The sequence below is a fragment of the Panthera uncia genome, chromosome D4 (assembly GCF_023721935.1).
Source record: "Panthera uncia isolate 11264 chromosome D4, Puncia_PCG_1.0, whole genome shotgun sequence".
Classification (NCBI taxonomy): Eukaryota; Metazoa; Chordata; class Mammalia; order Carnivora; family Felidae; genus Panthera; species Panthera uncia.
The window spans coordinates 33,040,994-33,059,578 of record NC_064807.1 but is presented as its reverse complement, the minus strand read 5'-3'; the positions used below and the strand labels follow the sequence as shown (position 1 = coordinate 33,059,578).

At 36.9% G+C, this 18,585-nt stretch overlaps 1 protein-coding gene across 1 annotated transcript in view; it reads left to right on the top strand.

Moving 5' to 3' along the window:
* The window catches only part of PTPRD (protein tyrosine phosphatase receptor type D), a 520,100-nt gene that overhangs the window by 399,264 nt on the left and 102,251 nt on the right, over positions 1–18,585 (top strand). The window contains exons 23-24 of the mRNA XM_049616822.1: positions 7,586–7,627; positions 8,135–8,232. Of these exons, the coding sequence (XP_049472779.1) occupies positions 7,586–7,627; positions 8,135–8,232 (140 nt within the window). The remainder of the gene's footprint in view (positions 1–7,585; positions 7,628–8,134; positions 8,233–18,585) is intronic.

The following is an 18,585-nucleotide window of genomic DNA, read 5'->3' as shown; positions in this document are numbered from 1 at the left end:
TACTTAAAGATGATTTTAAAAGAATGCTGTATTAAACCTCATAAATCTTTGTGGATGGCAGAAGCTGGGTATGCATCCAGATGGATTCACAGATGAGTTACATGTTAAACAAAATTGAACTGAACTGTGCCCAGTCAGCCTAGGTTGGGAGGAAAAGTTCCCTTTTTTTCTCCAAAATTTCCCAAGTCGTCTTACTACCCTTACTTCTCAATAATTATTTTTCTTGATTACAAAAGCAGCACATGTTTATTGGGGAAATTAAAATAGAAAATAAGCTTGCTAACAATTTTGTAGATAGGTTGTAGCTACACAGGTGTGCATTATAGCAAATATTTTTTATGTTTCAAAATTTTCATAAATTGGAAAAGGTGAAAAAAGCGCTTTTAGAAAAGAAAACCTACTCTATGTCCCCATGCTTCTAAATTTTCTTTTTTTTTTTTTTGGACATATTTAAAATATAAGTAAAAGATTTCCTATAACTGCTCCAAATTTACCCTTTAGAAATAGCCACCATAAGTATCCTTCTAGACTTCTTTACATGTATATACAGTTCTTTAATTGATAATAATTGTATAGCAGGTATATAGACAGATAGAAAGGTGCAAATACATAAAATTGTCTGGTTTAAAATTTAACTGTAGGGGCGCCAGGGTGGCTAAGTCGGTTAAGCGTCCGACTTCAGCTCAGGTCACAATCTCGCGGCCCGTGAGTTCGAGCCCCGCGTCAGGCTCTGGGCTGATGGCTCAGAGCCTGGAGTCTGCTTCCGATTCTGTGTCTCCCTCTCTCTCTGCCCCTCCCTCGTTCATGCTCTGTCTCTCTCTGTCTCAAAAATAAATAAACGTTAAAAAAATTAAAAATAAAATAAAAATAAAATTTAACTGTATAAACATAAACCTTTTCCCAAGTTAGTGTGTTAGATTTTATCTCCTTAGCAGCCAATGGTATTGATGTTATTCTGTTCTACAGATGACACAAAATGTAGTGGCTCATTCCTTATTAATGGGGGCTATTTTCCATGTTTTACTCTTGCAAATGATACTGCAGTGAGCAGTACTGAGCCCGCATCTTTTCACCTCTTTGTTGCTACCTCCAAATGTTAGACACCTGGAAATGGCGATTACAGGGTCCTAGGGTAGGCACATTTACTATTTTCATAGAGACTGCCAATTACAGAGTTTTCTGAAATATTGTAAAAAAGCCTTTACTTGCAGTGTAGCAGCCCCTCTGAGCCACAGCCTGCAGCATTGAACAGAATGATGAAAATAAATATAATATCATCCCAAGATGGTGATGAATAAGAAAACCAAAGAAGCTACTGATATGTGTTCATATATCTACTTTTTCCCCAACAAAGCAAATTTAGAATTTCAGCATCTCAGAGAAATAAGCCTTCTTTCTAGTACAAAAAAAAAAATTGTATGAGAACACATAGCTAATGGCCTCATATTGTATACCAGCCACCACCTTTCCCTGTGCCTGTAAAATTCTTCCTCCCTGTGCCCTTTCATTGATTTGTCAGTTTCCATCAGAAATTTTCTTCATTTTTTCCTGCGAATTTCATTCTTCCAGTATCTGTACTCCTTCTCACATGCCTCTCTCTGCAAACCCCCCACAAAAAAAATAAATAAATAAACTTCAAACAACAACAAAAACTTCTAGAATGTGTACTTGCACTTTTTAAGAAAAGAAATTTAAAAATTGATGGTCAGATGTACAACATAAGAGCCTCATTTTCATTCTGAGGATGACCTTAATATGTTTTTCCCTAAAGCATACATGGATGGTAGGTGATTGATGGGCTATGAAAAACAAAACCAAACTGGTAAAAAGTTACCGTATCAGAAATAGCAGTTTCAGCAGCAGAAATGTCTGCACAGCAGCTGAACGGGCTTTAAAAGCTTCTGAGGCATCTCTTCTGATCCATTAGTGCTATTAATTGGATCAATGCTAACAAGATCCATTTTTATACATATATTTATCTTCATATTTTGTACCATAAGAAACTTACATATACGACCTTGCTTAAGAACACCATGTGTGTTCTTTGTATGTTATACCTCAAAAACTATGGTTCATTGAATAGAAATAGTACATTTTTTATATAAAGAAATACAGTTTGTTCAAATTCTCCATTTTGAGAAACCTATGTAAAAATGAATTTTATTTATGCTCTCCACTGCTTACCTGAAAAAGCACTCTTGGAACACCTTTCCCTTAATGATGATCCTAGTCATGGATTAAGTCAAATTCTCTTTATTGTCCTGCCACATAGCAATTATATCTTATAAATCAGTGTTCTCTTTTGCCTTTAATTCATTATTCATTTGTGAGACAAATTGTAAACATAGAGTATTTGTATATCATTCAGAGTACTCTAAAAAGTACATAAATTATGTTAAAATCTGACCATTATTTTACAAACTAATTTTCTCCCTGTGACTGTTAACTTAGTGAACTACATTTTTGACACAGATGCATCACTGATTTGATGAACAAATTATTTTCTCCCTGTTCCATGACCACAAATTGTTCTCCACACTTCATCACAGTTTTTTGGAAAGGAAAACCATGAAGAGAGTAGTATTGAATCATCACACATATATCCTAACATAAAAAAAAAAAAATCATCTAAAAGATGTTCACCATTATTAGTGACCTCAAAATCATTACTTAGCAAAATAATTATACAGTGGCTATTGGTATTAAATGCAAGATTTTAAAAAATTTAAAAATAAGGCAAGTATTTGGTAACGTCTCTCTCTAGATAAAGTTATTTGAAGATATTATTGATTAGATTACTTAGCAAAATAAAACAACTTTTAGAAGGCAAAAGCATTGTAAATTGAGCTTTTGAAGAAATCTTCCAAATACTACTAGTTTTTTAACACTTTTTAAAATGTATTTATTTATTTTGAGAGGGAGAGAGAAAGAGCACAAGCAAGGGAGGAACAGAGAGGGAGAGACAGAATCCCAGAGTCACACGGTTAGCACAGAGGTCCATGTGGGACTCAAACTCGTGACCATGAGATCATGACCTAAGCTGGAGTCAAGAGTCAGACGTTTAACCGACTGAGCCACCCAGGGGCCCCTACAGTTTTAACATTTTGAATGTATACCGTTAGTATATTTTTAGTTCCGGTTCTCATGGAAACCCACAACATTTTGACAAGAGGTGACTGGAAAATACAGGTGTGTGTAGGAGTGCCTTTTACCTCTTCCCGACCATGGGACATATCTTTAAATGAAGCTATTATTGACACATTTTCTATAAACTGAGGATGCTTGAGATCTCTGTGTCAGGACATAAATAGCCCAAACATTCTCACAGACCAATATTTATGTACATGGCACCACTCCTTCAGGATGTTAAGTGGTATAAGAGACAGTATGGCATAATGAAAAATGTCCTAAATGAGAAGTGACAAGATCTAGGATCAAATCCTCCACGTAGCCTTAGTTTTACTAATAGTGATGACCTTGATGAAGTCATTTTCCTAACTGATAAAATTAATATGGAAAAGAAGAAGAAATAAATGAACTCCCAAGGGGTGACCCATGCAGGAAGTATACATTGTCACACCCCACCATACACACCTGATGTCTAGCCCATGGTCTTGTGGATACAAGCATGATGTTACTCTCAACCTACTTGGATTTTAATTTACACGAGAAAGGAACATTTTGCTGTTTTAAAACAGAGGTCACAATTTAGTTAGCCAAATGTGTCCTGCAGAGGTCCTGTCTTTGACTCCCACTGGGTTTCAGCAAAATTTTGAGGCAACAATGAAAACATATCATAATCTGTGTTTGCAGTTGCTACTGAAAACCTGAAAAGTCTTACCTCATGGCTCTGCAATTCTCCCTGGAAGATATCGACTAGAGCTGAATAGTTTGACCCTTGTACAAGTTCTCCACAATCTACACCAGCCCTAAACATGACCCTGACATTGAGACTGAATGTCAGTTGCCATTCATCTCATGCATATTTTTATTTTGCATATAATAGAAAAATATTCTTTTCTAGAGCCTCCTTTGAAAGTAGGGAAATGAAAGACAGTCATAGAAGGCTGCTTGCTGCAAGGAAATGAGTATGAGTGCATTTGTTTGTGAAGGTGTTTGCTATGCCCTACCTTGTCATCTTCAGTCATTTACCTTACCAATCTGTCCCCTTCAGCCCCTGAAGACTTTGCGCCCTGCTTGAGAAGATTGTAACTGCCATTCCAGAATTAATACAGTAGTAAGATGCCAAAACCACTTAAGATTTTATTTACTAGATGGACTAATGCATGAGGTCATTTATCTTTTCTGGACTTCAGAGTCTTCTTGTGTAAAATGAAAATGCTGGGCTTAAGTGATCTCTAAAATACCTCTCAGCTTAAAATGCCATGGTTTTAAAGTTCCAGTTCTTATAAGGAAGCCCTCATGACATTACTATCACAAATATGTTTCCTATTAAAAGTAGCCATCATGGCTTTTCCTCCAACCTAAGGCAAATTTCAGTGACTACATCCATTTTTCATGCTGACAGAGTATATTGTGGATATCATGGCTCCAAAATGAGAACACTGTTCAGTTTCAACGTGTGCCTTTAAAGTGCACTTATGTTGTGCATTTGTAGCTTTGAACTGATAAGGTCATGACCCAGGCAAGTCCTTATCAGCTGTGAGCTGCAATTCAAGTTCTTTGCTACTAATAATAGCTAAAGTATTAAAGCGTGCTCAATAGAGAATCAGAGAAAATTCAAGGTATTACTGAAAAAAAGCATATTGCATTCTTGTAAACTCCAATAAAGTTTTTGAGTGGAAAAAAATGAATACATGGAGTTACAGCGCCCCCCCCCCCAACAAGATAATTTCCATTGGACTGGGAGCCATGGCTTGAGAGCTTTAAAAAGATCAACACCTGGTTCACACCCGCAGAGATTCTGACTTAATTGGTCTGGTGTGTAGCCTGGAAAAAAGGAATTTGAAAGCACCTCAAATGATGCTAATGTAAAAATTCTTTTCTAATAAAATATTGGTTTGTAGACTGTGAGAAATACCCATGTTGCCCAGACAAAAGATTGAAAAGATACTATATTGAGGTCAACATCACAGTTTTCTTGGTGTCTGCTTATCTATTCAGACTCTAACATGCTTGATTATATCATATAAAATTGTTGCCATGATGGACAATGGAAAAGTTTGGGGGGGAATCAAGATCCTTGGTGATTCTTTCCTGGTATGAGCTGGAGTTTCATGTTAGAGGAATTTCATCCTTGATTTATTACGTAGCATAATTTTTATGATGCTGTTTATTTGTTTCAAATACATGACATAGCATCATACTTTTTGGTTAGCTAAAGAAAATGGTATTGAATTTAAATAATTCAAAAAGTAGACAATTCAATTGCATGCATTTTCTGTTTTGTAGAAGTAAATGTTCCTTAGATCTCAAAGAGAAGTTACAAGAACTTTTAGAACCTTTGCCTGTGAACTGTGTAGATGAGACCCTTCTCTGTTCCATATGTTTAGAAATCCTATCTACATGAGGTACAAGTGGTAGTTATAAAGAAGGAAGTGACTCCAGAATTTACCTAGCTCTGCGGTTTTATTTTACAGATTAAAAAAAAAAAAATGAGGTCCTTGATAATGAGTGATTTGTCCCTATTAGGAGATGGCAAAACCAGAAAGAGAACTCCTACCCATATTCTAGTCTAGGATGTCTTCTCCTATATCATCAGAGTCCTACACATTCTCCTCCCCTTCCTGTGAAACATCCATTCTGGCGTTTTTACTTGTCAAGAATTTTGGTGCAACATAATACATAATTATGTGTCTTAAATGATAGTTCTTGAATGCTAAGGTATCTGTATATTATATATACGTCCTGATTTAGGTGATGAGTCAGTACAGGCTTACTTGCATTTCTGTATAACTAGCTTCCAAAGTAAATATGTTGATCACATCTTTGGTTGATTATTATGGTCTTCTACTGCTGTTATACTAATACTTTTCCCATCTCCAACTGGCTTTACTTTTTGCAGCTTTGAGCAGTAATTCAGTCCCCTACGCCTCCCTGATTGGCTCTGTGTCCTCCCTCTCTAGCCAAACCACCACTCAGTCCATATATGATAATAACTCTCTCCCACGATTCGCTCGAAAAGGTCTAAACATCTTTGTCTCTTTATTTTCTCTGTTGAAGCACTGTAATGGATGTCCACATCATTCCATTTCCATTTCCAGATAAGCCTAGAGTCTCTTGTGCCTTCGCATTTCCATTCTTGTCATTGGGGGTGCCTCATCTGGATAAGATCACTTTAATTATTAGACCACTGTCACCCATCTCCTCCCTCCACAGAATGCAAATTAGTTCAATTCTACCATCTATTTGGAAAAGTTCCAGAAATGGCCTCCAACATTTTGATCCAAATACACAATTATATCAGCAACAAAGAATTTCTACTTCTCAGCCAACTCATTTTTATTGGATCTTCCACCAAGATTTTAGTTGACTGGAAGCCATAAATGCTAAAACACCACCTATCATAGCACTGTGCAAAAATGATGAAATTGTCTAGAAGAAGCAAACTAGTTTTTTACTTACCAGAAGTATTGATAATTTGGCATTTGAGATACAGGAACTTACTGGGTGGCTTTCAGTAATGGCATAATTCCTAAAATGCCCATAAAGTAATCACATGTCATGTTGACTTAATGGTCACCATTCCATAGCCTAACACCTTCCAGAGAGTCTCAGGACAGCAGAATGTCAACATGACCTCCAGTTTGAGCTCCTCCCCCATTCCTTTTCAGTTTCAGAGGCTTCCCTGGGGGCATGCTAGTTCAAGTTTTTCTAGCCAGCTGGAATTTGTATCCATAAGACATGAGTCAGCGATGCTTTCTCATGGTACTTATAAAAAATTCATCACAAAGAAATAAAATGTAAATCACATGAAAAGCGAGAAAACATTGGAAAGACCCAGGAATCACCAAATTAGTGATAGATTATTTTTAACGGAATCTGTGAAATTAATCTCACTTCAGCTGGCAGACGGAACTAAGATGTGCCGCCCCTGTCACTGCTTTCTTTCTTTTTCCATCCTCTTTCACTCCTTGTCCTTTGACCATTTGCTCACTCTCTTGCATTCATTTCCCATTCATGGACAAAGATGTTTACACCTGAAGTAGATTGTAGGTTTGCTGGGAGTTGAAACTTGGGGACCTGGGGCAAATACCATAAAGCTGTTAGTGTGTGGCCATTTATAAATGTCCAGGTGAAGGCCACGGCCCCAACCTCTACAATCTGCTACTAGTGGAAACATTTTTGAAACTCAGTTTGGTGTCTGATTTTGTCATCAGTGATTATCGTCTATGAACTGTGGTGCATGCCATTCTTTGTGCCCATGTTTGCATGTGAATGTCAATCACCTTCAGGTATGTGAACTATTAAAGCGATCTTAATCAAGTCACAATGTATAGTGAATCCTGTAAAAACATGTAGTGTTTTTATCAGTCCTTTATAAAAGTATATCAGACTATCCATTTCATTTTTTTTAACAAATCCGTTCTATTTTATTTTATTTACATCATCATTTCCTTTGCAGGTTCAGATGATTCCGGTTACCCTGGTAACCTTCATTCTTCAAGTTAGTTTTCCTTGATTATGCATAAGTCACTTTATGTTTCCTATCAAGCTACTATACTCTTTCCCTTTTAGGCCTTTCTCAGTGTCTGTTTTCTTAGTTCACTTTACACCATTTAATTCCACACGATTTCCATTTCATACAGTGCAGGAGAAGGAGTTTGAAATGACATAACAGTCATTACTCAAAGCAGAAGTTGACATCAAGCCTGACTGTCAGTTTTCTCCGCTAGCTAACTGCATTAATTCATAGCACAATAACGCTTTCTTTTACACTAGGAGTGTTAGTTTGGGGATCATGCTTGGTGACTTTTCATTTGGCTACAAAATTCATCCTTCCAGAGCATGTCCTGCTTTGAGTAACCAAACTATCTGCCTGCTTCCTCACATTAAACATCTTTACTACTCACATGTCTTCAGGCCATTTCTAACTATAGTATTCTCTATATTTTGGAATAGTTAGCATCGTTTTCATTTGTTTTCAAATGTGTTTCTTCTTTCCTTTTAATAGGTATGGCTAGCCATCCTCCAATTCCTATCTTGGAACTTGCAGATCACATTGAAAGGTTGAAAGCAAATGACAACTTGAAGTTTTCCCAGGAATATGAGGTATTTCAGTGTGTTTATACTTGACAGTAATTTCAAGAATTGCCCCCCTCTTCTTTTTGACCATATTCTTAAAAAAATAACTTCATCAGTGCTTTTTCTTTTAAATATGACTCCAAATAGGATATAAAAGTTGATAACAAATAGGCGACTGAAAAGTGTCTGTACAATCAATATAGTAGTTGCCCTTTTAAAAGGTGTTTATATTCGGTGTTAATGAGGTTGATTTTTCTTTTCTGGTTTTAAGTTCATATACTATATTGTATTGATAAGCTTCCTCGTATATCAGATAGGTGCCAAAAATATTGATTCATGGCCAGAGGCCTCCCTGAAAAAGCATGATGACAGGGAGTAAGTTGATATTTCTCCATACACTTAGTTTTCCATGGCCTGAAAACCCTTTAATTATGTCCATGTTCATGTCCATGTCCATGTGTGTGTACATGATTTTACCCTTCAGCCTTAAAATAATGCTAGACTTAATATTAAGATAGCCATATGTTCCTGGAATATTGCCTATTTTTGAAACAATGGTGAACTGAATAGTATCTTAAAATTTCAGAATCCTTATAGATTCTGTGTGAATGCTTGATGAAAGTGAATGAAAAGTCTTTGTATATTTGTGTGTATTTGGATATTGTGGTATTTATCAAGCAGAAAGTTTTAAAATTGAATTTTCTGATATTCCCCACCCAGCAACAGGGACTCATACTGAAACCAACTCATGAATTGATAACTGAACCATCATTATTCTTTTAGGCCAAGTTTGACTTAGCATAAGATTAAAAAGTACAACTCAAGCCTTATTGTGCCAAATAACAACAGATTGTTGGGTGCCTGAGCAGTCCAAATACCACCATGAAGAGTTTCTACTGATTTACCTAATGGGAATCTTAAAACACATCCCTGTTATCTCTCTTGGTTTCTGTTGTATCAACTCTTTTCTTTCTCAATATTTTATTTAAATTCCATTTAGCTAACATACAGTTTACTGTTAGGTTTAGGTGTAGAATTTGGTGATTCATCACTTACCTACAATACCCGGAGCTCATCACAAGTGCTTATTGTATCAACTTTAAATGCAGCTGTTGGACTAGATGAGCTCTCAGTCCCTACCAGTCCTAAGATTCTGTCCTTTCAGTGAGAACTTCTAAGAGGGGCCCCAAGCTCTAGTGACTACATGGATATTAACTACATGAAGAAGCTCCATGTAAGAGAATGTGGAGCAGTGGGATCTGTGGTAATCTGGATATTTGCATGGACTTTCTGAAGTCTTCAAATCTTTAGTTTTTGATTATTTTAAAGTACTGTGCTGACTAAATAAAATGTGTCAGTAGCCCCATGGTCCTCCAGCTTTAAACCACTAGCAATATTTGCATCACTCAAACAATCTCAGTTGTATCCATGGTCTACAGTAACCGGCCTCCTTTAAAGTGGAATTTCTCCAGAAATACTACATGTAAAGATACTATAATAATACTCATTGAGCCATTAGATCAGAAGTACTCCTTGAAAGTAGTTATGAACTGCATGCTGCCGATGTTCCCATTAAAAACTCCCCTAGTAGCCATTGACATGATAGCCCACACTGACTTTTCACCATTTATCATGACGATGGTCTATGATTAAAGCTCCCTGGGCATGAATTGACTCTACTGTGCCTTAACAGCCATGAAGGAGATAGTTAAGTGTTGTATTCATCTGTGATAATAGGATAAAGACCTCTATGTAATATTTTAGGCCACAGAACAACATTTTGAAAAAAATTATTTTACTTGTTATCTTTCATATAAATTTGAATAAATTTTTTTTACTAGCTTATAGTAAAGAACATGAAAGAAAGACAAGGCACATTACCTTCAAACATCTAATTATTTTGGCACAATCACTATGAATTAATGATTACTCAGACTTCTCAAGAGGCATGAAACAAAATTTGCTACTCTGACTCTACCACTGAAACAGAGGTTGAAGACATGGAAGCTGTTTGTACTTATTCTGAGGTCAGAATAGGAAGAAGTAGGTTTAGATTATGGCCCAGTGTTTTTATATCATGTGAGAGACTTCCTTTATTATAAAGAAAATTGGGCTCAGACATTGGATTTAATGACAGCTGGAGGAAGGGACCTGAGAAATTAGTAGCAAGAGCACTGTATATTAAAAATAATTATAAATACTTACAGTTTTCACTTTCTGATATGAGACTGTAAAGTTTTACTTGAACTTAAGTAGCCATGATTTGAGGATGGCATATAGAATGCAGGGAATAAAGTTCTCCTGAAAGTTGGTATCACTCTCAAAGCCATCACATTAGCTGGTGAATCTTTAGACTGATACAGAATAGTATGTATAGGGGCACCTGGGTGGCTCCGTCGGTTAAGCGGCCGACTTCGGCTCAGGTCATGATCTCGCGGTCTGTGAGTTCAAGCCCCACGTCGGGCTCTGTGCTGACCACTCAGAGCCTGGAGCCTGTTTCAGATTCTGTGTCTCCCTCTCTCTCTGACCCTCCCCCGTTCATGCTCTGTCTCTCTCTGTCTCAAAAATAAATAAACGTTAAAAAATTAAAAAAAAAAAAAAAGAATAGTATGTATAGATCTTACCAGACAAAGTCTTAGCTAATGACTGTGAAAATTTTGGAAGTCTAATTAAAATTCACCAGAAATGCTGGTTTAGTAGGTCAGCCATGATAACCAGGAATGTCTGTTTTATTTTTTTTTAAGTTTCATTGAGTTGTGATTGACATATAACATTGTACTAATTTGTAGTATACAACATAATGATTTGATATATGTATATATTACAATATGATTACCATAATTATTTGAGTTAACATCTATCACCTTACATTTTTCTTATAGGAACTTTTAAGATCTACCTTTTAGCACCTTTCAAATATAAAATATTGTTAACTATAGTCATCATGTTGTATATTACACCTCTGGGACCTATTTGTAACTAGAAATTTGTAGCTTTTAACCACCTTTAACCTTTTCCCCTATCTCCCACCTGTTCTCTATTTCTATAAATTTGTTTTTTTAAGATTCCACATATAAGTGAGATCATACAGTGCTTATCCTTGTCTGTCTGGCTTATTTCATTTAGTATATTGCCCTCAAGTTCCATCCATGTTGTCACAAATGGCAGAATTTCCTTCTTTCTTTATGACTGAATAAATAACCCAGTGCATATACATGCAATGACCTGAGCTGAAGTCGCATGCTTTACCAACTGAGCCACCCAGGCGCCGCTGTTTGTTTTTTGATACTTAGTTGTATGAGTTCTTTGTACACTTTGGATAGTGACTCCTTATTAGATATATAATTTGCAAATATTTTCTCCCAGGGAGTGTCCATTTTAAAAGAGCACTTCAGGGGACTTTGATGCAGGTGCTCTGAAGACTTCAATTTAAGAAACATTATTGGTTTAGGATAATATATGACAGAGTATCATCCTCCAGCCTTCATTTCACCATCCCCTGAAATGGCAAATAAACCAATGTATAAGATTCATTTGACAGGCATCACAGTCAACATTACCATTATCAATATCATAGACATAAATCCTATTTGTAGTAGACTCATTGTAAGTCACTACAGCTCCTACAGTCTGCTTAAGGGGGGAAAAGAGGACTTAGCTTTATTTATTATAAATTATCTACTTATTATGAATTTATTTTTTAGAAATTGTCTATTATAGAGCCAAAGGCTAAAAATGTAGCTATGCTTCAAACACTGTTGTCTCTAACTGAGGTATTTTGGAGATCACCCGACATCCTCTTTGAAATTTTTATTTTTGTACTTTTATCTGGACTGACTGCATTCTTCCCATTGCATGTGCCAACTTCTTTTGTTTCTCCCACCCATGTATAGAAAATGTGGCCTTTGATCATATTTTCATTAACAGAGAGTCCCCCTAAAGAGGCAACAATTTTCTTTCCAGTAAAATTCCAAATGTAAGAGAACAAACTCTGAACTCCAATTGACTCATTTTGTTGTGGAGACAAACATGAGGACATAGCTGCTAGCAGTGCACCTATTTAGATCTTGCTTCTTCCTTCAGTTCAAAAAAAGGAAGTTACTATGGAAAGGGGCTTGTGAGCTAGGAGGAGGAACCAGTAATTATCCACCATACTACCACAGGAAAGCACTATGCTAAGTTCTGGGAGGAATGTAGAATTTATAAGAAACCTTTACTTCCAGGAAGTCTAGCAGGCAAAATTAATGTATACATGCAAAAATAATAAAAAGAATACCAAGTTGCTAATTCGAAATACTAATGGAATGCTTTTGGGATTTAGTAAAGATCAGAGTGAGATGAGAAACTGGGCAAGGTATTGAAGAAAAGGTGGTACCAGTAGTGGAGCTAAGAAGAAAAGGAGTGAAGAGTATTTTGTGGTAGGAAGGATCAAAGGCACTTTCAAGGATGCTCTGGACTTTTACATTCAAAGTGTGGACTACAGAATAGCAACATTAGCATCCCTGGGAGCTTATTAGAAATGCAGATTTTTAGGCAGTATCCGAAACATACTGAATCAGAATCTGCATTTTAGCAAGGCATCCTGGTGATAAGTTTGTATAAGTATATTTGGAGGTGGGGGAAGCACTAAGTATACGTGTTATGATGGATCAAATTGTTTCTGGTGGGGAATTGGGTGAAATGAAGTCAGGCAATGAACAGGGCCAAGAATTGTAATGAGCTTTCATTGCCAGACACCATTGGCAAGCCTGGGGTGGATTGATGGTGGAAAGAATATGGACTTTGGACTCAGACAAATTTGTATTCTGATTTGAACACTTGGTATGGCTGTAACCTTGCATAATAATATAACCCTATGAGTTTCTCATGTGTAAAATGTGTTACTATGAGAATTAGAGAATATGTATGCATATTTGTATGAATTTCAAGACATACTTGTAGGGTGTGTGTGTGTGTGTGTGTGTGTGTAAAATAAGGGGCTCAATAATGGTAGCTGAAAGGTTGCACTAATTTTACGTAGCCAGTGAAAGATTTTATAGTGAAGTAATTGTTTGTATTTATTTATAAATTAATACTGTTAAGCTCCTATCATACCTACCATCAAGTACTATACTTTCTCATTGAACAGGCCTGTCAGTGCAAAATTATAATAAAATATAATCAGTCCTATGCCCAAAGTTCTTCAAAGTATGATGAAAATACAGAGCACACTTACGTGGTGGTTTCTTAAGAAATTAATCTGTCATCCATGTACATAATGGAAAAAAAAGAAAAAGGAGACAGGAAGAATAATTAGGGGACTGTATATTAATTCTTACATGTTCAAATTATTTAAGCATGCAAATAGCATTGTTAGAAATGGAGATGTTTGGGGAAGCTGGGTGTCTCAGTTTGTTAAGTGTCTGACTTCAGCTTGGGTCATGATCACGTGGTTTGTGGTTGGGCCCTGCATCAGGCTCTGTGCTGACAGTGCAGAGCCTGCTTGGGATTCTCTCTCTCCCTCTTTCTCTTCTCCTTCCTGTCTCTGTCTCTGTCACTCTCTTAAAATAAATAAATAAACTTAAAAAAAGAGAGTTGGTTCACTGTTGAGTGGATATATTCACCCCATCCCCACTAGTCAATACCTCAACACAAAGGCATCCCAGTGGTCACTAGCAAGAAAAGCTACAAAGTCAGAGAAGATGTGAAACCATCTCCCAATTTGGTCTTCAAGTTGCATTTCCCAGTATCCATACTGTAGATAGAAATAATCCCAATATCCATACTGTACTTCAGGTACATTATAGACTTCATACATGGGTTGAGATAATAACCTCTTTTTAAATACAGTTACAACTGCACAGTTTCTTCCAAGTTCCTAACAGCTGACTTACAAATAGATGTAAGTAGTTATCTGCCATCTAGCCTCAAATGAGTGATAACTATCTCTCTCAGTAATGTTATCTTAAACATAGACATTAAAACTACTCTAAGAGCAGTCTTTTTGTTGGATCAGAGCAGAGTGAGAAACTGTGCTGCTCAGAAGGCCTACCTTTGACCTCTTCTGTTCTCACCATAAAACCCAGTACCAATGTCTTTGCTACCATCTGTGGATGTGTATTATCTTTTATCTCAGCACTCAAGTGTCCTCCATCATTTAGCATCCAGATGGGCTGAGGTTTTCTTCCTGTACTCATGGCAACACTCTCACATTTCCTGTCTATGCAGATGATAATGAGCCTCTTATCTGAAACATTCCAGATATTGGTGTCCTGTCTTTCTGTTTTAGTAACAGCATGTATGTGGCACCTTTGTCTAGAAGGCTAAATTTTTCACAATACTCTAGTGGGACAGGTAACAGAAAAAGATAGAATATTTCCTTCATGAATAAGGAAATATATATCAAGACAGTGCCAAGACATATAGAGATATCTAAAAATGCTGCTTATATCATATTTTTACGTGCTTAGAGCTGAACCTCTGTAGTTGAACCCTTTCATCTCAGGGATAAAGAACAAAGTTGAGAAAGGAATTACATGCCTAGAATGTGGCTGAACCAGATCACAAATTTATTCCTTCTTTTTTCTTTTTAAAGTTTATTTATTTACTTTGAGAGAGAGCAAAATTGTGAGTCAGGGAGGGATAGAGAGAGAGAATCCCAAGCAGACTCCCTACTGTCAGCACAGAGCCCAGTGTGGGGCTCGAACTTAGGAACTATGAGATAACGACCTGAGCCAAAACCAAGAGATGGGTGCTTAACTAGTAGGCCATCCAGGTGTCCCAAATTTATTCCTTCTTATTGTTAAAAGGACGCTGTGCCTCAACCTATCTGCTCTAGAGACCTAAATATTTTGCTGTTTTCTTCTTACTATGGCCTGATTTTCTATAAATCTAGTCCTAAGTCCCCAACTAGATCAATATTTATACTAAAAATTTCTATGAAAATATCATGGTTACCAATTTGTGCTGCATGACTATCCCTGGGAAAACCCAGTGGTTTTCCCGACATGCTTCCTATGACATTTATTTTCTCCATAGATAGTTTCTTCATTCCCAGAGGTAAATATTACATTTCCTTGTAAAAGGACAAAACTGTCATCAAAGCAATAGCCACAAAAGAAAAAATTTCTATTTTCCCAAGGAATAGGTTCTTGGTATATTTGGCCATGTGTGCCACAGTGCATCTGTCGGCCTAAAGCATTCATTACTAAATGTTTCATAAATCTCCAAGCATTCATAATGTAAAACCACTTGTCAGTTCTGCTTTCAATTAGTTTATAATTTATCTGTAAACTCACGAGGATGGACATGCATTAGAGCATTACACAGATACAAATAAGAAACCAGACACACACAGATGATTTTTTTTCCAGCTTTGAAGGTACTGAATTTTTTCGAAGTGGCTCCTCCGACTTACTTTTCTGAAGGAAGAAAGTAGTAGATGACAGAGATCTGTTTTCATCTCTCTCTCTCTCTCTCTCTCTCTCTCTCTCTTATTTTTTTTAGTTCATTTATTTATTTTGAGAAAGAGGGAAAGTGGGGTAGGGGCAGAGAGAGAGAGTCCGAATCCCAAGCAAGTTCCGCACTGTCAGCACAGAACCCGATGCAGGGCTTGAACCCATGCATGAACCATGAGATCATGACCTGAGCCGAAATCAAGAGTTGAACACTTAACCGACTAAACCACCCAGGAGCCCCCTTATTTTCATCTCTTAGGCAAAGTTGAAGAGTGGAATAGACCAAGCAAAAGCCTTAATTTTTAAATATTGATACATGAGCCACATGAGATAATAGTTTGCTTTTTTTTTTAATTTTGAGCAAATATGGTAGCTTGTGTGATGTAATGAGAAAAATAAATGATTTCATAAAACAAAAAGTAGTAAGAACTACTACTTTTAAAAACTACTACGTTTTTTATACTGGGCTGGGTAAACCAGCTTCCTTCATGGGGGATGAATGGCTAAGTTTACTATTCCAAAGCACAATCTCCTGATATTCTAGGATCAGGGGCTTGGGTGAGGAAGCCGTTACCTACATCCTTGAGTACGCAGCTGTTTTACTGCCTGGGCCCAAACCCCTCTGCCTGCCATTCAGGGCCCTATGGTCATTGAGCTAACAGTGAGACTAGGGTGGCACAGTGGGTAAGGACATAGGCACTGGATTCCAGCTGCCTAAGTTTGGCTGCTGGATCAAGCTGTATGACCTTATGTGAATAACTGAACCTCTGTTTTATTACTTGTTTCGTGTCTGCAAAGGAACTAATCATAACACCTCATATGTAATTAAAAATAAATGGATACATATAAAATGCTTAGCAGAATCCCTGATAAAAGTGCTTAGTAGTCTCAGTAGCTATTATTTCATTAAATATAGGCCCATCACTTGTAAGATGCACATCAATTTCAGAGATGTTAAAATGTGAAAAATAATGTATGTATTAGACTCAGTGAAACCCTGGCCTCTTCCCATCCCTTTCATTGGTCAAATCCATAGTACTTGGTTGAATTCAATAAAATAAACAATACTAAAGGAAGAAGAAAGAAAATTTGCTAATTTGGTGCACTGTAATCGGCACTTACTATGTTGCCTTTTCTTTTATTCTGATCATTCTTGGTGTTGGAATAGAAGCTTCTCCTGGTCAGGTGTTAGGCCTTCCTTGTGTGCTGCTGGCCACCTGGTGGCAAGCCCACCACTGGGCATGCAGCAGATAATTAACCAAAGTGTGTGTCTGGATCGATTTCTAACTAAATTTACAGTTCACAGAAGCTCTTTGTTGTGATCAAAATTGCTAGTACCAACAACAGGAGTGAATAGAACAAAGAATGTCTCTCTGTAAAAAGAGCTGCTTTCTCATTTGACATCCCCACCTGATTTATCAGCAGTGAAGCCTTATTTTCAGAACTTTTCTCTCAGAAAATAGACAGTTATTATCTTTAGACAGTACAGAAGTGAATACATTTTAGTACAGACCCCTCAGATTTAACTCAAAAGTACCTACTGATTAAACTCCCAGTACAGTTTTTATAGTCAGGATGGGCCTCCCAGTTGGCAATCCGAGAAGATGGAGGGGGGCCGGGGTTGGATCATAGCTAAGAACCAGCATCACCGAGTAAGATATAAAAGTACAGAGAGTCTCTTCCCAGCTGGCTGCCATTCTGCACCTTATAAACAAATCTGGTAGGACACAAAGAAACAGCAGTTCCCCTCAGAAGAAACACATCCAAAACCAGGGTGTGTCTATGTGTTTATAGCCTTTTAATCTTTTTGAACTTGTGTAGTTGTTAGAACTCAAACTTCAAGCAAATTCTCAAGTTTCGAAACTTATTTGTATTTGAACTTTTAAAATGTTCCTGTTCCCACTATCTTTTTTTAACCTCAAATATTTTTTTCCCTTACTAACCTTAAACTCCATATGGTTTATCCTTGATCCTTTTATTTATTTTTTTTTTCTTCTGGGAGTCATACTCATCTCGGGGGAATGTCCTATAACTCCTGTCTTGTTTCTCAATCCCTGTTCTCATACAAGTTCACCATAACTAATTGGCCCTTGACCATCACTGGATGTTGTCCAAATTGTCTTTCCACCTGCTCCCATGTGGAGCCCAAACCTCTCAGGAAACAATTAATCCTGAAGTGTTTCTAGTTCCAAAACAAGCTTTCAACTTCAAAGAAACTATAGAAAGAGAAAAAAAAGGCCTATTTTCTGAGTTTTGTTTTGATTTTAAAATGAAGTTGGGGTTTTAGGGCCAGAATGATGTCCATGTGGAGGGGAACAGTATCAGATGCTGGGGAGAATGTCAGAAGTCAAGAAAACCGGGGCTCATATTTGGACTTTGCCAATTAGTCACTGTGCTGTTTGACCCTGAACCAGCTACTTCACCTCTTGTAGCCTTGGTTCTCTCTCACTTAAGATGAGAATATTAGCATCTACTCATAAGGTTGTTATGCAGATGAATATATTTCAGGCGCCTAACCTCTTTGCCTTTCTGTACAAAACAGGCACACAGGAAACACATATGCCCCTCAGTATTGTGAACTTTACACTCGTGACCTACCAATTAGTCATCTAATAACACTACATTTTTTCCATAAGTTGTTTTATTTGCATAACATCCCGTTCTCCTTTTTCCAAAAATGGGTTCTATGAAAGCAATGAGAAGGTGAGCAGTAATGAAAATGGAAGGTGGTTATGATGTCTGCAAAGTTCTTTTCATATTTTGTATGTAATAGAATTTATGGATATTAAATCCACACTAAGTACCCAGTAAGACTCATTTTCACTGAAGAGTAGAATCTGCCTCAGGTCTTTGCTGTGAATCTGAATGTCCCTCGACAAGCTGTTTAACTCCTCTGATTTCAGTTTCCTTATTTATAAGAGAATCAGTTAGTTGGAATGCCTTC